The sequence below is a fragment of the Tasmannia lanceolata genome, unplaced genomic scaffold, assembly GCF_043159265.1.
Source record: "Tasmannia lanceolata isolate RefF3 unplaced genomic scaffold, GAP_Taslan_0.1 ptg000020l, whole genome shotgun sequence".
Lineage (NCBI taxonomy): Eukaryota > Viridiplantae > Streptophyta > Magnoliopsida > Canellales > Winteraceae > Tasmannia > Tasmannia lanceolata.
This window is the reverse complement of record NW_027518697.1, coordinates 5,716,505-5,738,073: the sequence shown is the minus strand read 5'-3', so window position 1 is coordinate 5,738,073 and position 21,569 is coordinate 5,716,505. Positions and strand designations below refer to the sequence as shown.

The 21,569-nt window shown below is 38.5% G+C and overlaps 1 protein-coding gene across 3 annotated transcripts in view; it reads left to right on the top strand.

The window, feature by feature from the left end:
- The window catches only part of LOC143855194 (pantothenate kinase 2-like), a 50,685-nt gene that overhangs the window by 27,071 nt on the left and 2,045 nt on the right, over window positions 1-21,569 (top strand). For all 3 annotated transcript variants that reach the window (XM_077365416.1, XM_077365417.1, XM_077365415.1), the window contains 10 exons: window positions 4,387-4,499; window positions 4,826-5,018; window positions 5,635-5,846; window positions 7,824-7,868; window positions 8,050-8,098; window positions 8,732-8,814; window positions 11,922-12,038; window positions 13,078-13,141; window positions 20,009-20,155; window positions 20,255-20,413. In XM_077365416.1, coding sequence (XP_077221531.1) covers window positions 4,387-4,499; window positions 4,826-5,018; window positions 5,635-5,846; window positions 7,824-7,868; window positions 8,050-8,098; window positions 8,732-8,814; window positions 11,922-12,038; window positions 13,078-13,141; window positions 20,009-20,155; window positions 20,255-20,413 — 1,182 coding nt within the window. The remainder of the gene's footprint in view (window positions 1-4,386; window positions 4,500-4,825; window positions 5,019-5,634; window positions 5,847-7,823; window positions 7,869-8,049; window positions 8,099-8,731; window positions 8,815-11,921; window positions 12,039-13,077; window positions 13,142-20,008; window positions 20,156-20,254; window positions 20,414-21,569) is intronic.

Here is a 21,569-nt window from a genome sequence, read left to right as displayed (position 1 = left end):
CTAAAGATACCGCCACTACCAGAGATACCAGGACTACCCTTTAGACGTACCATCCGTATTCAACTTTGTCTTCAAGCTCTAGGTTTCAGTCAGATTGTAGGCCTCAAAGACCTCTTAGGAGAAATGCCAATGGTAGCAAGAGCCATACACTCCCAGGGAGAGCTTTCACAAGTAGGAGTGAAATATCTAGATAGCGAAATGCTCCAGGTTGAAACAACCTTAAGTATGATATTAGGAGACTTAGAATCTCCTGCCATACGACGCTTACATCTTTCCTTCCAAATCTCACAAGTGTTAATAGATGGGATAATTTTAAATGAGAAGCCAAAATCCGAACCTTCTTTACGCCTTGATAAATCAAACCATTGGAGAAGCCTAGCAAAGATAGATTGATTTTGCACCAAAGGAACATCTAAAATATTCACATAATGGATCCACAAAGCTCTAGCAAGGTCGCTCTCGACAAAAAAGTGATTGAGGTCTTCTTCCTTAGCATCTTCACAACAATTGCATTTTGAGGGGTAGGAAGAAACATATCCTTTACCCTACTGTCCAGATAGATCGCCCTTTCATAAATTCCAAAGAAAGCAATTGATTTTCAACGACAAATCCTTGCAAATGAACTTAGGCCAAATTTTTAGCGGAGTCTTGTTATGAATCACATTCCAAGCTGAGCTAGTGGAGAAGAGACCTGAGTTGTTAGGTGCCCAAACTAGTTTGTCCTTGTGAGGGGAAATTCTAAAGATAAACATTTGATCTATTAATAACCCCAATAGGAAGATTATTTTTCACTACCTAAAGATCCCACTCACTCGCCACATTGAGAACATCTTTAACATAAAGCTTCAAATCCAGACACGCAACATTAGAAACATGGCCAATAAGAGGACTATCACCAAACCATTTGTCTGTCTAAAAACAAAACATTGCCATCACCAATAATCCACCTACTATTATTTGTCCTCTCTTCATATAAAGCATTTCTTTCCAGAGTTTCGGGTCCCCTGCTTTGCCAACCATTAAGTAGAAGCTCTCCTCCTTTAAATATCGAGACTTCATGAAAGAACTCCATATGTTTAATTTTTGGTGCATATTATGAATGCTCTTAACTCTGAACGCACCACATAAGTCCTTCAAGGACTTCATATTAAGACCTCCTTCATCCTTTGGTTTTCAAAGCTTTTCCCTACCTAGTGATGTTTTTGACCATGCTTTGTAGTATCCCATAAAAAATTAGCAAATATACTTTCAAGACGACCTTTTCTGAAACAATATCGCATCGAAATATCTTGGAAAGTAGGCCTCGTACATGATCAGAATACCTTCCAAGATATGTGTCCAACACATTCAAGTTTCAACACAGATCTGGTCGAAATCAAATCACCTCCAATGTGTGCACCATAAAAAACTGATGGGGTTAAGTGGATCCCCCTCCTTCCCTAAAAAAAATAACTCTTTTCTGTAGAGAGAGAGAGAGAGAGAGAGAGAGAGAGAGAGAGTAGAGCAAAATATTGTAAATCTGTACTCTTGAGTTCCAAAAATTTGGAAATTTAGATCTTCATAACCTCTCTTTAAAATAAATAAAAGAATTGGTTAAAATTTTTCCATGAATACCTCTTTGATAGGCTATAAAAAACATTCATCTCCTTCAAGTCAGATGGGAAATGTGTCGTATAGATGATGAGGTCAGCTGTATAACCTTGAGGGGCGGGGGGGGGGGATCTCTTCTCTTAAATCAAGAATAGCTTCTTCTGTGTTCGGATGTGGAGACAATGGATCCGGCTCCCCTTGGATCTAGATCTGCTCTGAAACCAGGTAGACTTCCTTAGAAGTTGAGTAGTAGAAGTGAGAACTAGAGGAGAAAAAGAGAAGGAAAAGGATAGAAGTGAAAAGTCATGTGACATGTATTGTGTTATCTTCATGTAGGAGGGTGTCTTTCCATTGGGGATCTGCTATGCCAGATGCAACGGTTTGATTGAAGTTTTCATTGTTAGTAGGGGATTGAGATTTCCTACCTCCAATATGCCAATGACACTTTCCTTCTTAGCTGTCCCGATACTTGGAAGCTCAAGAACCTTATGGTTGTTCTTAGATGCTATGATGCTATGTCCGCGAAAGAGTGAATTTTTCGAAGTCCATAGTCATGGGTTTGAGATTGACCGATATAGAGATTGTGAGATGTGCTGCCTCTCTGGGATGCGAGAATGGCGATATCCAAAATTCCTATCTTGGCCTTCCTCTATGCATTGGTAGACCCTCCCGCAGTCTGTGGGACCCAGTGATCGAGAGGATGGAAAAGAAACTTGCCCCTTGGAAAAAAGCCTTCTTTCCCTTAGTGAATCACTCAGATCAAGACGGTCTCGGCCAGCCTCCCGATCTATTTCTTGTCGATAATTTTGTGCCTAGTGTCGGTGATTCAGAGACTAGAACAACTACAAAGAAATTTATTGTGGAACAATAAAGAAGAATGTAGGACGTATCACCTAGTCAATTGGAGTGATGTGTGCAAACCTGTCAAAGGGTGTGGCCTAGGGATACATAAGCTTAGATTTATGAACAAAGCCTTATTGAGAAAATAGATGTAGAAATTTGGAGTCAAAAGGGAGCACCTTTGGAGAGTTGTGATAGATGCAAAATATGGGCCTAGTTTTGGAGGTTGGGATCTCATAGACAAATATAGAATTATTGGGACAACTGTGTGGAGGGATATAATGAACCTCAAAACTGTCTTAATGGAATTCGGTTCAGAGCGGGAAGTGGGGATAAGATAAAGGTTTTGGCTAGATTTGTGGTCTGTGAATGGCCTTTTAAAGGATGAGTTCCATATTCTTTTCAGAATAGCCTCCAAGAAAGAGTGTAGTGTGGCTAGATATATTCTGAGGTCATATGAAGCTGTGGATTGGTGGTTAGACTTCAGGAGAAATTTTTTCAATTGGGAAATTGATTGGCTTTCTTCTCTCCTAACTAGAATTAGATCAATTCATATCAAGAGGTCAGGGATGGTTGAGAGAATGTGGAGATGGACTCCGGAAGGTTCTTTTACTGTTCAATCTTTTTTTAACCAATTGGCCCTTGTTACCTCTTCTCACCGGTTCGAAAAATTTGGTCAAAATCCGTCTATAAGTCGTGGGAGGAAATGGACCACGCCCCAGATGGCAGCATCCTCCTATAGGGAAGTTTAAGCTGAACTTAGATGGCTCAAGTCTCGGGAGCCCTGGACCGACAGGTATTGGGGGCCTCCTTAGCATGGTTTTAAATTTTGGCCGAAATCCAAAGACCAAAACACAAATTTGGTGAAATTCTGAATTTCGGCCGAAATTTCGAAATAAATTAAATAATGTTTTTTAATTATTACCAAATTTCGGCTTGAAATTTCAGATTTCGGTGGGGTCCGAAATCAGTACCGAAACCGAAATTTAAAACCTTGCTCCTTAGATTGGCAGCAGACGACATGGTTCAGAATTTTTCGGGTCCAATCGGGACCAAAGATGCGATCGAAGCAGAGGTTTAGGCAGTACTCCATGGGGTCAAGTTGCTCGACCAATCACAGATGGATCAGATGATAATTGAGGGGGACTCCCTTAATGTGGTGAGTGAGATGGCAGAGAGAGATGATGATGGTCACCCGTGGAGATTTGCGGATGCCAGAGGAGATCCAGGATAGGTTGGAGGGTCATATAGTCGAGATTTCTCATGTGTGGTGGTCGGCCAACTCTGAGGCAGATGCTTTTGCTGGTTTTGGGGTGTCTAGGGAGTTGATTCTTCTGATTGACCACCCCTCTGATGTAGTGATACCTTAGCTTACATGTGGATCGGAATCTTAGCGCTTTCCCTCCATTTATTTATTCTAGTGTTGTCGCCATTATTCCTGGATGTATTCTCCTCATTTTTTTCTCGTTTCTCCTTTTCTCTTAGGTTTGTACTTGACCATCTTGGTTATGGGGCTCTGCCTTTTTTTAATATAATTTCTCACTGTTAAAAAAAAGGATACACATAAAAATACCAAAACATCCTTACGTGTAAAACATAAATAAAGAACATGAATAATAAAGAACTTATATCTCACACTTGTTTCTTGGGACACCTTGTCCAGTTTTTTTTTCGCTGTAATACTTTCTTGATTTAATAAAGAGTTTGTTCTCGCTTCCATTTTTTTTTTTATCTTGTGGAATTACTTATGCTTTTGGTTTGGGTGCAGTTTCTACTGTTGAGATGGTAATTTTTATTATGATTTTCTAGACCTATTGATGTTACATGCACATTTTCTCATACATTTTTTTATCTTCATGCATCTGAAATATTTCTCATAACCTTTCTAAGCTCAATCTTGGTGATAATAATTTGTAGGATGATATTATTTATTCTATTTCAGTTTCTGTTTGCTAGATCTCCTACTTGAATGCTCTTCGTTATGGTCTCAAGAGGATCTTTTTTGGAGGATATTTCATACGCGGTCATGCTTACACCATGGATACTATTTCATCTGCAGTTCGTTACTGGTAAATATAAAAAAAACTGTCACAACTTTGTCCATATTTTCAAGACTAGGCATTCTCATGTTCATTTGTTGGTAGCATGAGAATACTTAATCTTAAAGAACTCAATTCAACTCAACTAAGCCTTTGTCGCAAACTAGTTGGGGTCGGCACTTAATCTTAAAGAACTATTGACAATTATTCTTATTAACTATTTATATTTGTATTCTTTTCTTCAAGCAACATTGTAAGGACTGTCAATATTTGTTGCACCTTCTTTGTTTCTGTTCTTTTTTATTATTTCTAGATTCTCTCTCCTTATACTTGAATGCAAGATTCATTTATTTTAGGTCAAAAGGTCAGGCACAAGCTATGTTTCTGCGCCACGAGGGCTTTCTAGGAGCTCTTGGTGCATTCATGAGCTACGAAAAGCATGGTCTTGATGACTTAATGGTGCATCATCTTGTGGAACGATTTCCAATAGGTGATCCTTACGTGGGAGGAAAGATTAATGGTCCACCACTAGGAGATCTGAATGAAAAGGCAAGTATATAATATGAAATTGATGGCTCTTACTCGGCACCCAACTGAGTGATCTATCTGCCTAGTCCTTTCATATACTGTGTGTAGATCTGTAGTGTTTGTTTGATTATATGTATCGGATGGACGATCTGAATTCATTTTGTGCTTGGATTTATCTTTCAATCATTTATTTCAAAATTGAGATAAAACTTAGTTTTTCTCAAAAGGTTTCACGATCTTTGTTGTCAATAGATTTTCTCGGCAAGCATTTGCCTGATAATTCAAACCTGCTACCTCTAGAATTATGCCTTTCATTACAAGTTTTTACCATGATTTACATGTTGTGAATATTGTGTGCTATGTCACAAATATGAAATATCTCTGATATTTTCAAAATATAGAGATTTTATCAAGATATTTTCATAAAATGACAAAATCCCGAAATAATCCCTAGAATTTAATAAATATAGCAATATTTTCATTTATCGCGATATTTTTATTTTTTTCTTAATTAATATATTTTTATCTATTTTTAAATAATTTTTTATCATTTTTCCTGATATAATCCTAAAAAAAAATATATCCCGAGATATTCCCAAGATCGATATTTGTGACATAGATTGTGTGTCCTATGCAGATATCATGGATCGAGAAGTTTGTGCAGAAGGGCACTAAGATTACTGCTCCTGTTCCAATGGCTCCACCTGGAACAACGGGTGTTGGAGGCTTTGAACGACCCTCCTCTAAGGGATACACTTTGCGTTCTGATGCAAGTGCTGCTTTGAACATTGGTGTACTTCATCTCGTACCCACATTGGAGGTGTTCCCATTATTGGAAGATTCAAAAATGTATGTGGTATTTTATTTGGTTGCCTTTATAGTTAATTTGAAGAATTGTTAGTGAACTATATAAATTGTTGTCTAATGGTATTTTATTATTATTATTTTTTTTGAATATCAAGGCGGGGGAGGTAGTCGAACTGCTTTAGGGTCATCAATCACACCCCATTCCTGACCAACCTATACGACACATCATTTGCCGATCTCCTAATATAGCGAAAGGTGATGGAGGAATTGCCCACAATATCATTAATTTCCTCAAAAATCTATGCAAATCTCCAGGGTTAAACATGAGACCCCTTCAACCATCACGTTAAGAGAGCCCCCTTCTATCACCAATCCCTGCAAATCTTCTTCTTCTAAAAACTTGATTCCCTGATGAACCGCTTTGGCTTCCGTCTAATTTGAATCGGCCACTCCAATAGGGCTTGAAAAATCCCAAATCAACGACCCCCTCTCATCCCTTAGAACACCCCCATGCCGGCCGGTCCCGGTTTACCAAGACTTGAGCCATCAAAATTAAGTTTCCGGCAACCGGGAGGTGGCGGTTCCCACTCCTGCACAATCACTCGCCTTCACTCCGAACTTTGGCAAACCTCTCTCCATCCGTGCCACAACTCGAATGATTTCTAATGGTATTGTTATGACCATGGTTGGGACCGAAACCGAAATTTCTCGAAATTGATTTTTTTTTTAAATATAGCATTATCCCAAAATTTCGGCCGGAATTTCAGAAATAATAAAATAATACTTTTTTTGCCCGGATTTCGGCCGAAATTTTGGTTTCGGCCAAGGCCAAAACCAAAACCGGAAATTTAAATCCACTTTAGGACACAGTTTGCAGAGGGTATACTACGACAAGTATGTCAATAATAAGTATGGAACTTGCATAGATGGATCATAGAATGAGCTTGGGTTCCTGTTTTTTGTTTCTCATATATACCAAGTCATTGCTTGTCGTGGTCTCCTTCCTGGTGGCGTAAAAGTTTAACCATCATTTTCTTCCTATTTTAAAATAGCATCATTTTCTTCCCGATTTTAGTCTAAACTTGTTCTAAGCACTGGTCTACCTTGTTTCTTAAGAAAAGGTAAAGGGTTAATTTGTATATACGCCCAAATTGCACGTTGGGTGCAATTTAGTTTGCAGTTCACACACAAGCTGCAACCTAGAAAGCCCTAATTGCACCGAAAGTGCAATTTTGGTTTACATCCAAACATATCCTAATAGGATCCAATGTAAAACTAATGAATTGTGTAGTCTTCATAATTTTAATCAGGAATGAGAAACAACAATATCTATTATATTTATCTTGAACAATGCCCCAAGAAACACAAACAAGGTCAAATTAATTTCATGGTTACTACTGTGTGTGCATGTGTATGCATAGAATCAGATCTTATTTTCATGTATTGTTTGCAGTTTGCGTTTTATCACACATGTTAACAAAAATATAATGACTTGAGTTGTCATCCTGTAGATCCTTGAGAGTTGCTTTGTTTAGTGTTAATTCAGAAACCATAAATGTCATTTATTTTGATTTGATGAAAACAAAGGGATGGTGTTTTTCGCAATGACTGGAATTTCTTACTAAGATAGTTCCAATATGAAGAAACCATAAATCTTCGTCCAAGTTACCTTTGATCAGGAATCATGCAAAACTATGATTTGCAATGCAAAGTCAGAGGGGTTCTCGTCATTGACCTTTGTCTTGTGGTATTTTACTCTCTCGGAAATCTAGAAACCAAACCCACAATTTTCTTTTCAGCAGGCTACAACTGTTTCTTTGTTCTTGTCATTGTAGAGAACTGAGAAACAGCTCCATAGATATAAATTTGTCTCTGGTATCATTTACCTATGGTTTCCGACTATTTCTCCTATTATATGTATAAATTTATTCCATTTAATTTAAAAGGACTAACTTATGCTACACTCAAATTTCAGTCCATTTAATTTAAATGAACTGATATGGGATGGTGTTTCTACAGGTACGAACCAAACACTATTGATCTCTCAGATCCCGGTGAGCTTGAGTAAGTTACTCATCTTATTGTCTTCTATTCAGGAGATTCCCTCCCATCTCTTCCTCTCCAGACATTGGTTTTATTAATCACTTTTGACCATGATTGTCAACGTTCAAACTTTGACCATGATCGTCAATGTTCAAACTATGTAATGTTTTCAGCTTATATGCAAACCATATTTTGCTTATAGGTACTGGTTCACTGTATTATCGGAGCATTTGCCTGACCTTGTTGATAAGGTAGACAGCCATCTCTTTGTGAAGTTTCTTTCCTAAGATAGTTCCAAATTCTTATTGTTCTTTGTGAAGTTTCTTTCCTAAGATAGTCCCAGTGCTACTGCTGATTTTTTCTTTCTATATTAAATGTTGAACATCAGTCATAGTTCAGCAAATTAATAAGTTTTCTGAAATCAAGCAGTTTTTTTTTTTAATTTCTATGGATTCCAATGGATGGATCTACATGCATATAGATCTTGCAATTCTAAATATTTGTTCTAAGTGAATTCTTTCCTGTGAGTTCTGATATCTTGTAACGTGTCAATGTAATTCCTGGTTATTTATTTCGAATGTTTTTACTTATAAGTTATTGTCTGCAACTTTCTTTAGACCATGAATGCTCCATGCATATCCAAATCATTCAGAGCCAGCCTTCTGTTTCAAGATTCCTAGACCAATATGAAAAGACATGTGACCTTGCTTTTTGTCACTGTAAAACTAGCCTGAGTGAGTGTTTGTGGATGACAACTATTCCATATGCTTCTTAATCAATGCTAGTGTCTAATTTATACTATATATCCTGATTATTTAGAATATTAATACTAGGGCAAATCCTGATATTGGTTTTATTGTGTAAATCCCATGCATTTATGATAGGCAGTAGCTAGTGAAGGTGGAACTGATGATGCTAAAAGAAGGGGCGATGCATTTGCTCGTGCATTTTCTGCTCACTTGGCAAGGTAATCATGCTCATTCCAATGTGTTAAATGATGGGTTTTATTGACCTCTTAGTTTTAGGATGATTGATAAAATTCTATGCATGTATGCTCGATTTTTCTGTTCATACTATAAAAATCTCTTAAAGATGATCACTCATAAACATATAGAATAGAGAAGACGTGGAATCTAAACTCAGTTCTATGCTTCATTAATTTCGAAAGTACCATTTACAATGTTACTTATACAGCTTGTGGTCAGTTGACCAAAATACCCCCAGTCTCATAATTTGACTATCTTCAACACCTGACTTTTAATAAGCATTTTGTTTTCGATATGTGTTCCAGTGGGGAAGGAAACGGAAACATTCGATTGTTTTATGTTGGTTTCGGTAGAAATTTAAAATGATCCAGACATTCAGTTGTCAATGTCAAGATATTGGATTCTACTCAATGACTCTCTAATCTCATCGAGCATCAACGACTAGCCAGACCAAGTGCAGACGAAGAACACAAGTCCATGGCTTTTACTACATCAGGACTTACATGGTTGGGACATCTCCTAAATTTGAGATACGGAAGACATGTTCTCTACAGTGATAATCAGTGTGCCATCAAACTATCTCAAAATCCAATCTTCCATGCTCAGACAAAGCAGATTGAGATAGATTGCCATTTCATAAGTGAGAAGATAGACTTTGGTGAAATTTATCCAACTATGTCCCGGATGTATTCACAAAGAGTCTCACGGTGATCACTGTCATTATTTGATTAACAAGCTGAACATGTTCCGTCGAACACATCAGCATGAGAGCGGTAAACCATAGTTGCCGGAAATGCCTTGGGCGAGTGGGAAACTCATTTCCCCATAAACGCATTTCAGAAACATTTACGAAGCATGAAAAAAAATGGGGCAACGTTTCTGAAATGCATGGGAAACATACGGGAAACAGGTGAGAAACATATTAGAAACTTGCGTGAAACACTTCAGAAGTGTATGAGAGTTGAGAAACACGTGGAAAACAAATGAGAAACTTTTTATTTGTATAGTTTTTTGTTATTATTTACATTATCCATGTATAGTCTTATTTACTTGTATAATATATGCAAGGTTGATGAGGCAAAATACTTGATGCCCACCACCCCAATACAACCAATGTGGCCATGGAGCAAACACACTCCCCCATCTATGGATATGACCACGAACTAGATGTAGTGGGCCCACTTGAATGAAGAAGAGTTAAGTGCCATGGCACATTCGACCACCATGGAGTCCCAACTGCCGTACGCTTATGACTGCCACTGGCAAGAATCATGGTTGACCGCTACTGTCAAGTGCTGAAATCGACTGTCACGGCTTTCCCAACGGCCAGCCGATCAAAGCGGGAAATAACATGAAGCATGAGAAACACATGGAAAACATATGAGAAACTTATTATTTGTCTAGTTTTTTGTTATTATTTACATTATCCATGTATAGTCTTATTTACTCGTATAATATATGCAAGGTTGATGAGGCAAAATACTTGATGCCCTCCACCCCAATACAACCAATGTGGCCATGGAGCAAACACACACCCCATCTATGGATCTGATCACGAACTAGATGTAGCGGGCCCACTTGAATGAAGAAGAGTCAAGTGCCATGGCACATTCGACCACCATGGAGTCCCAACTGCCGTGTGCTTATGACTGCCACTGGCAAGAATCATGGTTTACCGCTACTGTCAAGTGCTGAAATCGACTCACGACTTTCCCAACGGCCAGCCAATAAAAGCGGGAAATAACATGAATGAAGAGGCCCCTATGGCAGAGTGACACTGCATGTTGATCACAATGGTAGACCGCTACAGAGTACAGAGTTTGTCTTCCACGGCGGTGCGCCACAGCCTCTGTTTTTTTGTGGGAAATTAGTCGTTTAACTCCATTTTCTCAGCTGGTTCTCCATTATCTTAGATTATGGGTTAGTAGGGGAACACTTAGCATGGTTCTAGTGAATTTTGTAGGAATTAGAAATCTACAATTTGCAGCAACTTCTTTTGTCCTTTATTAAGCTCAGCTGGTTCTCCATTATCTTAGATTATGGGTTAGTAGGGGAACACTTGGCATGGTTCTAGTGAATTTTGTAGGAATTAGAAATCTACAATTTGCAGCAACTTCTTTTGTCCTTTATTAAGCTGTCAATGATTAAGCAGACTAAACCTTAGATGCCTAACTCCTCCAGGAACTTCTTGATTTTGGGCATCCAAGGGTCTGCATCTTGTTCTTATCGAGAGTTGTGTCATTCTTTACAACTATCTGTGGAATGCCCCATACCTTTTAAGATGAGCCATTTACAACTCTTGCCTATTTGTAGAAAAGCAGATCTGTTAAGCTATCCTGATAACTCTTTTGGATAGAGCCTAGCGTGCCCAGCTTTTAACATAGCTGTAAACATTAAACTATATTTTTAAAACTCCCCGCATCATCGTGAACTCCCCCGAGTCGACTCCCTTTTCCCTTGGCCGTGTTCTACGTTTTGCCTCAGCGTTCAGTGTTTTTCCCTACATAGTCAATAAAAACTCCTTCGTCTCTCCTGAGTTGTGACCGCGTCAACCTGAGTCCTCAACCACATCAACCGAGTACTCAACCGCGTCGTGCCGAGTCGACTAGGATTTTCTTCGGTCGCGTTTTAACTCGCATCCACGTTTTAAAACACTGCATTAAACAGAGATACACGTGTATCTTTAGCAAACTGCTGTCATCTGGAAGTTTCTACAGTCCGATGTTGCGTCCATCATCATCTCTCCTTCTCCCTGGAAATACTAAGATATGGATTTTCATAGCATGTAGATTTTTACTATCAAGGAGATTTGAACCAAGGACCTTTACTCTGATACCATGTGAAACTACCAGTTACTCCAAAAGCTTAAGCTGTTGGAGAATTATACTTTAACACTTTGTAAACTGTTTGTACATTTTAATTTTTTGAGTCTCACTTACCCTTGCAGAGCATTGTAATGCTGTGGTCATTATCTCCAATTTGGTTGAGATATTCTGTTACAGTAAATCCCTTGTAATGTTTTCGATACTGTTTAGAATGAATTCTTATCATCCAATAAGTTCTTATTTGTTGGTCATCATTAATGTAGGTTGATGGAAGAGCCTGCTGCTTATGGAAAGTTAGGATTGGCAAATCTTTTGGAGTTAAGGGAAGAATGTTTGAGAGAGTTTCAGTTTGTAGACGCTTATAGAAGCATCAAACAGAGGTTAGTTACACTTTCTAGTAATCTTTTTTCCCCTTTTTAACTTATTCTTAAGGCATTTTTAGAAAACAGGCAAGTAGTTTAATATGTTATTATTGTTCTTAGTGTCACATAATCACTGAGCAGTGAACATGGAAATTATTGCTTCTAATATTACTCAAGGAAATAGCTATTATAGAGACTTATTTATTTATTTATTTTTGTATGTCACATAATCACATAAATTATAGTGTCACATAATCACTGAGCAGTGAACTTGGAAATTATTGCTTCTAATATGTTATAGAGACTTATTTATGTTTCTTATAATGTTCTCGGGGACATCTGTCCACTATTTCGTGCCTTACCAAGAGTACTTGCTCATGGCCCGTCCTACCAAATTGAGTAATGTCCATATGAAGGTACATAATCGTGCACATATGTATACATATGCACATAACCTATAGATTCATTATATGTGTTGTAAGAAACACACCAACTGATGCATACATGAGCGAAATGTGTGGATCACAATCACGCAGGCACATAATACATGCACAGAATAAGGCAGTATGCATCATAACATTCAAGCATGTCATATAGATGCTGGAAGTAAATGTAAATGTAACCTTGTGTCTAGTAAAAATGGAAATAAACCTAATGGTCATGCAGGCAAAAAGAGGAGGAATTCTCATTCAAAATTTAATTTATCTGACAAATTTTGATTTAGAGAAAAGAAGGCATTGATTAACCTTCTTGCCTGAATTCCTCGTCTCCAATGCCTTGATACAGATCAAGCTCTTTGTTTATTAGTATGGTACTTCCTGATCCTAGCTAATACTTTCAGGAAAAATAATTTCCTGAGGTTGTAATGCACTAGTTTACAAATCAAAACCCATATTATGGTAACTTTATTGGTAATTGCTTAAGTTGAGGTTGGGAGTGACACTACTGCTGTCTCTCCTTCTATTTACATATTGAATGTTATATAACTAGGCAATGCAATTGCAACATCTAATGCACACACATATTCTGACTACCCAATCCTTCTTTGACGTTTCAGGGAAAATGAGGCATCACTTGCCGTTTTCCATGACCTTCTAATGGAGCTTGATAGTATGAGTGAGGTGTGTGAAAATCTTAAATCCTTTAATCCTCTTTACTGGAATCTTCCATTTATTACAGTATGTAGGACTTTTTCTTTCTGTAAATTTTAAAACGAAGCATCTATTTTCAGTAAAGTTCATGCTCTAATGTATCTTGGCAGCATCCTATGTAGTAAGCACTAAAGATCTATTAATTTACAATTTTTTTAGAGCATAGTTCATTGTAACTTTGTTTATACTATGTTGAAAACTTTTGTTTATTCTGCTTGTTTTTATGTCATGTTTTCCATCAAAATCAGTTGAAGCAAAAGTGGAGAAGGAAGATCTGAAAATGTATTATGTTATATTCAGTGATTTATGCATGTATTTATACGAGGTCTCTATGCAGAACATGCAATTGTTATCCTTATCAATAAAGGTGTGCAGGCATCTACCATATGCTGCCATAAGTATACAATTTATGACTTGTAACAGTGTGACAAATTTACCCTTATATCAACAAATTCATGTAATGCTGAACACAAGTGATATAGAAACATGAGTAAGATGCCTCAATTGCGTAGATATAACGTCTGCAACCATGTGCACAGCCTGTGTGATATACCTACTAAGTGTATTGTGTGTATTAGAGTTAATATTTCATGTTGTTCTCTTTTCACGAGGGGTTCTTCTAGCTGTGATCTCCTCCCAACACTTTTTAAAAAATTTCTATTAGATCATTGCATCTCTTCCCAAAAGATATGAAACCTTTTATATAATCGCGATTATAGTCCTTTTGTCGCTAAAAACCTGTCATTCTACTCTTTCCGTATCTATCATAACTGGCCAAATCATGCTTAGCTTCCATATGGTTCTTCCCTTAATATAGAAGAGTCCATGCTTCAAGAAATGCATAAAGTGAACCTGGAACACGCTATTAAACTCCAAATAATGAAAAAAATAAAGCTTTTAGATGCCAATGTAGGGAAAAGTAGAAGGTGATTCACTATCTCTTTCGTGACATGACACTGGATTCTCCTATTAGAAATGTGCCATCACCGTTGAATAAGATTTGACTGAGTATTTTATCTAGGCCTGCAGCCAAAGAAAACTACTCATGGCTAGTATCTTGTCGCTCAACCCTAGAATGACCTAGTAGAGAAGACTCTGTTCAGACAATGATTTTGAATCCTACAATCCTTACACTCTCTACGCACATGAGCACCAGAAAGAAAAGATCGAAGTCCATGACACAAATTGAAATCTTTCGAAGATCTTATGGTAATGGCAGTCTAGTGTCTAGACCACCCTGTCCCCTTGCCTCTCTAAGAACTCCTCAAGAATGATACCTTGCCCTTAACCATCCTAAACAACAACTGGAAACATGGCTTCAGAGGGTTATCACTTCTCCCCATAGGAAGTACAAGCCCGATCTCCTCTGCATTCAAGAATCCGAATGGTCTTCAGTTAGTAGAGCTGCCATTAAGGGTCTGGGTGTCCCGGGAACATGGGACTTTCTATCAAGAGATGCGGTGGGTGTGTCAGGAGGGATCATTGTAGCCTGGGATGCAGTCAAGATGGAACTGGTGGATTCTTGGAGTGGTAGTTTTTCCATGTCTATTGTTATGAAGGATCCCAATAAGGATGTAATGTGGACTTTCTCTGGTATTTATGGTCCGGTTCTAAGAGAGGAGAGAAGTTTGTTCTGGGAGGAGTTGAAGGCAGTTAGAGGAAGATGGTCTCATCCGTGGTGCTTGGGTGGGGACTTTAATGAAATAAGATCAGTGGAGGAAAGAGTAGGATGCACCCGTGCTAACCAAAATATGAGAGCCTTTGCAGGTTTTATTGCTGAACAGGAGTTGATTGATCTGCCCTTACTGGGGGGCGGCCAATTTACATGGGCCAGGAATGAGAGTAGAAGCAGGATTGACAGTTTTCTTATATGTCGTCGCTGGCTTGACAGTTTTCCGGAAGTATGCCAATGTGCTCTGCAGCATTCGGTTTCGGATCATTGCCGATTCTATTAGACCCGAGACTAGAATCTTGGGGCCCTTCTCCCTTCAGATTCGAGTTGGCTTGGCTGGAAATCCCTAATATGGAGGAGAAATTGGGGAAATGGTGGAAAGAACATGAGGTATATGGAAAAGCGGATGTAGTCATTAACTCCAAGCTTAGATATGTGAAAAAGAAACTGAAGGAGTGGAACAAGGAGAATGCGAGGGTTAAAAATGAAAGAAAATCATGGCTATTAGCTCGAATCAAAGACATAGTGTCAAAGGAAGAGATGGGTCAAGCTAGTGCTGAAGAAGTGGGAGAAGTGGGTTTATTCAAGGAAGAGAATAATCGTATTATCCTGCAAAATGAAATCTCTTGGCGTAAAAAATCAAGAGTAAAATGGCTAAAAGAAGGAGATAAGAATACTGCCTACTTCCATGCAATGGCAGGAGTGCGAAGGCGGGGAAATTAGATAGAAGCTATGGAAGTAAATGGAGTCTTGTCGGAGGACAAAGGGGCAATTATGAAAGAAATTGTAGATTTCTACAAGCAGCTATACTCTACAGAAGCCATAGAACGTCCCATCCCTGAAGAGGTGGAATTCGGTTGTTTAGGGCAACAGGATAGCGAATCATTGGAAGGTATTTTTACAGAGGAGGAAGTCGAACGTGGGGTGTTCTCTTTGGGGAAGGATAGGGCGTCGGGTCCTGATGGCTTTTGCTTAGCCTTCTTCCAACATTGCTGGGATTATGTCAAGGAGGATATTATGAGCTTCTTTCATCAGTTTTATGACAGGATGGAGCTTGAAAGGGGGACTGGGGCAACATTCATTGCTCTCATCCCAAAAATTAAGGGTGGAACGAAGGTGAAGGATTTCCACCCGATCAGCTTGGTTGGCTGCCTGTACAAGGTATTAGCGAAGGTTTTGTCGGATCGAATAAAAAAAGTATTGCACAAGATAATTTCTCCAAATCAATGTGCCTTCATTCAAAAAAGACAAATGCTAGATTGTTCGTTGATTGCTAATGAATCGATTGACTACCAAGCAAAGATAGGCAAACAGGGAATTGTTTGTAAACTAGACATGGAGAAAGCGTAGGACCGTGTGGAATGGAGCTGCCTTGACTATTTACTTGAGAGGATGGGATTTGGTACTAAGTGGAGATCATGGATCATGAAATGTGTTTCATCTGCATGGTTTTCAGTTCTCATTAATGGTTCCCCTCAAGGCTTTTTCAAATCATCAAGAGGTCTTAGGCAGTGGGACCCGCTGTCTCCTTTCTTATTTGTGATAGTGGCGGAAACTTTGAGCAGGCTAATAGCAAAAGGGTTAGTGAAAGGGCTGATAAAAGGTTTTGAAATTGGGTCCAGAAATCTAGAAATCTCTCATTTACAGTTCGTCGATGACACTCTACTATTCAGCTCACCTGAAATTCTAAAGGTTGTGAACCTCAAAGCCATTATGCGATGCTATGAAGTAATCACAGGTCAAAGATCAAATTTTCATAAGTCAAAGGTATTCGGCATTAACATGGACTCAAAATCAATTACAGGTCTGGCAGGGATCTTGGGATGCCCGGTGGATAGTTTTCCTTCTACTTACTTGGGGTTACCTCTCGGAGCAGGTAGGCCAAAAAAGGAATGCTGGGAACCTATTATTGAGAGGGTAGAAAGAAGGCTTGACACTTGGAAAAGAAATCTTGTATCTAGAGGGGGCAGATTAACTCTGATTAAAGCAGTGGTAGCCAATATTCCTATCTATCAGTTATCAATGATCAAATGTCCTGTGAGCATTGCAAACAGATTGGAAAAAATCCAGAGGAGATTCTTATGGGGAGGGGCTGATGAGAAGAAAGGTATCCCATTGCTAAAGTGGAAGAACGTCCGCAGACCTAAACAGGCGGGAGGCTTAGGTATTCGAAGGATAAAGGAAACAAACCAAGCACTTTTAGGCAAATGGCTATGGAGATTTGGGGAGGAGGGGTCCCAGTTGTGGGCCAAAGTGATTGAAAGCAAGTATGGTATAGCGGCAGGTGGATGGGAATCAGAGGACAGATTCAGAAAATCAGGATCCACATTATGGCGAGTTGTGATGAATTTTAAGGCTAAATTTGCAGAAGGAATAAGATTTAGAGTATATGCAGGGGATCGTATCAGATTCTGGTGTGATAAATGGTGTGAGACTCAACCTTTGCTAGAGTTGTTCCCAGATTTGTATGCGGTTGCAGCAGTGAGAGATGTGTTGGTCAAGGACTGCTTTATTCGCAGGGAGAATGGGGTCACCTGGACTCCAATGTTTAGAAAGAATTTCTTTGACAGAGAGCTTGAGTCAGTGGATAGATTGCTGGCAACTTTCGAAAAATGCTACATTAAACGCTCTGGGGAAGATAAAAGAATTTGGATTTGGAACTCCTTGGGGGGTGTATTTCTCGGTAAAATCCTTCTACCACCATTTAGTCTCATGCTCTGTATCCTATAATGTAACCAAAATTTGGAGCATCCAAGCTCCCCCAAGGGTTTGTGTATTTGCATGGGCGGCAATTTTAGAAGGGATACAGACAGTCGACTTTTTGAGGAAGCGACAGATGCTAATCATCGATCATTGTGCTCTATGCTTACAAGCGGGGGAAACAGTGGATCATTTATCGTTACATTGCAAGGTAGCAAGAGAGACGTGGAGTAGATTGTTATCACGATTTGGTGTAGCGTGGGTCTTCCCAGCCAAATTAGCAAAATTGCTAGAAAATTGGGAATTGACTCCGTGGAAGGGAAAAGGAAAAATCCTACGGAAGGTAGCATTTCTTGCAACTTTATGGATTCTATGGAAAGAGAGAAACGCACGGGTTTTCAAAGGAGTATCAAAGAGACCTCTATTCCTATTTAATTAGACGATTGCAATCACAATATCTTGGGTGAGAGCCCTCCCTAGCTTTGCATTTATGTCTGCATATGATCTATGGTATGGTTGGAGAGTCATTTGCAATGGAGCTAGGGAAGAGCCCAAAGTGGATCAAGTGTGGGAGCCACCTGCCCAGGGACTATTGAAACTTAACTTTGATGGCTCAAGTATGGGAAATCCGGGTCCATCCGGAATAGGGGGAGTATTAAGAGATGACCAAGGAAATGTCATTTGGGCATATTCGGGCCCAGTAGGTATCTCGGATGCAAATGAGGCGGAAGTGCGGGCCATACACCATGGAATTAAACTTCTAAGCAATGTTGAATTGGAAAAGGTGGAGATAGAAGGAGACTCAAGGAATGTAATTAGGTGGTTCAATGGAACTCATTCATTTCCTTGCAGATTTACGGCTCTTTTTTATGAAATTCAGGATAATGTTGGAGGATATCAAATAGTTGCTTATCATGTCAAGCGAAGTGCAAATGGGGTAGCGAATAAGTTAGCTAAAGATGGGGTATCCAGAGAAAGTTTGGAGTGTTTTGATTATCTCCCCCCTTGATATTTCTTTTGTTTTCTTTTTCTTTTTCGATCTTGTATTATCTGTATTGACCATCTCGGTCTCCTTTCGCTATCATTAATACTATCTACCATTCAAAAAAAAAAATCACGTGTCCCCATAGGGTAGGCCCTCATAGAATATATCCCTATCACTCACGGCCGCTCTAAACTTTATACTTAAGTTGAATGACTCACCCATCCCAAAAATAGCCCTCTTAGCCCTCAATTCCACTCTTCGACAGACCTTCCAGCGCCTGCTTCCCAATTGTTAAAGTATAATAGATAAATAATGCCTTTCTCCAACACCTGAAGCTTTTGGAGAAGTTGGTAAGTTAACATGGTATCAGAGCCAAAGGTCTAGAGTTCAAACCTCCCGATAGCAAAAATCCACATGCGATGGTCGGCCCAAAGTGGGACCAAATGTGCCACGTGTTTGCCAAGTGGGCCACACGTGCGGGGGAGTGTTAAAGTATAAAAGATAAATAATGCCTTTCTCCAACAGCTTAAGCTTTTGGAGAAGTTGGAAAGTTAACACCAATGTTCATTTTTATTACCTGTTTGCATAAGCCCTCTTCTTTGTCTCCAAGTCTCTCTAACCCTCTTCTATGGATTTCATCCTGGATCAGATTTTCTACTTGTAAGAAGATCTAGATGGTACCATTCAAAAAAGAAGAAGAAGAAGATCTAGATGGTCTTATTTGTGTCGTTAACCCTGATTTAACTCCTTTTTATTAACAAAACCTGTTAATTATATAATTGTTCCCAGTTTTGCGTGTCACAGAATTAACACTGTTGAGACCATGGTTTTAAATTCCAGCTGAAATCCGAAATTTCGGATTTCGGTGGGGACCGAAACCGAAATTCACCGAAATTCCGAATTTCGCTAATCACCAAATTTTGGCAGAAATTTCGGGAATTTCGGTCCCAAAATTTCTTTTTACTGCCATTTTTTTAATAAATAAAAAATTGCTACAAACTTTCGGCCGAAATTTCGAATTTTCAAACCCAAATTTCGACGCTTAATACCAAATTTTGGATTTCGCCGAAATTTTGGTTTTCTGTGGGGTCCGAAACGGTTATCGAAACCGAAATTTTAAACCATGGTTGAGACAACCTCCATCTTAAATTTGATATTATTCTAGTAGTGGATAACATTATTTCCAGTGGACAACTTTTGTGCTCCTACTGCATGGTTATTCTGATTTTAGATGAATGAAAAGTTAAAAGTTGTGGAGTTCGTCGTGCGATACCTGATCTCCCAATAGCCTGGTTTGGTTGAAATATCTTCTCTAAAATTATTAAGGAACTTGCATCAAATATTTTCTATTAGATAAGTGTTCCATGAAGATGATACCAAACTCTACAGTTAGACACTTAAACCATTGTGTTGCCCTAGACAGGGTGATAGTTGTTTCATAAAATTCTCTAACTATATCAAGACCTTCTCTTATTTATAGGAGACAAGACTTCTTGCCCTTATTGAAGGTGTACTTGCTGCAAATATCTTTGATTGGGGATCCCGTGCTTGTGTGGATCTTTACCATAAAGGAACTATTATCGAGATATATCGTATGAGCCGCAAAAAGATGCAGCGACCTTGGCAGGCAAGTTATGGTTGAAGTAAAGATACTGTGATAAATAATTATATTTCAATTAAAGCTATTTGGATCATAGTTCGCAGGTTGAAAATTCCGTGCTTTCAGGTGGATGATTTTGACATTTTCAAGGAAAGAATTTTAGGTTCTGGAGGCAATAAACCTAAACTACATAGAAGAGCATTGCTCTTTGTGGACAATTCAGGTGCGGATATTGTTCTTGGAATGCTGCCATTGGCTCGGGAGCTCCTCCGCCGGGGAACTGAGGTATGTCAGTTTGTATTTCTTACACAGGTTAGTGAACATTGTCAAAAAATATTATTTTTGAAGTCATTAAATGTTTTAATAAGATAAAATCGTATGTGCATAGGATGTGAGTTACCACTTGAAGACTTCCATGGATTTTCCTGTGTTTGGTAAACATTTATGGTCAAGAAATGTAAATGCATCTGTACATGCTTATAATTAAGGGAGTTTTACGTAGTCGATCCTGTAGTTTATGGCAACCGTACTGATAGGGCCCACATAAAACCTAGGTTATCTGAATACTTCTGCTTTCCTTCTTTTTTTGTGCCGACACTTGGGGATACTCCTTGATGTGACACTACACTCCTAGACATGTATGGGTGAAGTTTCCTAGTTGTGTACTAAAAATGTATTTTTATTTTGTCACAATTAATCAAATGATTATTTCTTAGTTTAGATTTTCTTAATTAGCAATGATTTTAATTGAATTTATTTTCTCAACATTTTGCTTTTTCTTTATTATTTTCTAATAGAGTTTATATTACTCATTGATTTATCAACTATTCTATCGAAGTGTCCACACGGCTTGGACACTCGGCACCTGTGTCACATGTATAGGTAATGGAGCTTAAATCTATTTGTATGGGTGGCACTCATCATGTTGGCAGCTGTTTGTAAAATGGAGTCATTGTCTTGCTCAGATAAAAGAGGTTTTCTTAAGAAATGATAAAAACATCAAGAGAATTTTGGTTTTCCTAAAAGATGAGCAAAAAACTGTCTTGATTTGGTAATAGGAGAAGGTAGTTTTTTTTCGAAAAAAAAAAAAAACAATTATAACAGCTTCTCTTGACCATAGTTCAAGAGAGGTTGGTTTAAAATGAAGAAGTAGAACTGCGTTCTTTTTGGAGAGTGATCAAAATAATTTCTCCCAATCTGGGACCAAGTGTAGTTTAGTTTTCAAAGAAAAATACAATTAAAACAGATTGTCTCGATCGCAGATCTAGAGAGGTTGGTTTTCAAAATAAATTAATAAATAAAAATTACAATCAAAATCAAGATCAAGGCATTAAAAAAGGTACCATTGAAACAACTTCTCTTGATCTTAGCATTTTTTCTCTCTCAAAGATGTGTATGCTGTCTCTGAAAAGGAGCCAAGATGTATGTGTAGATTCTCATC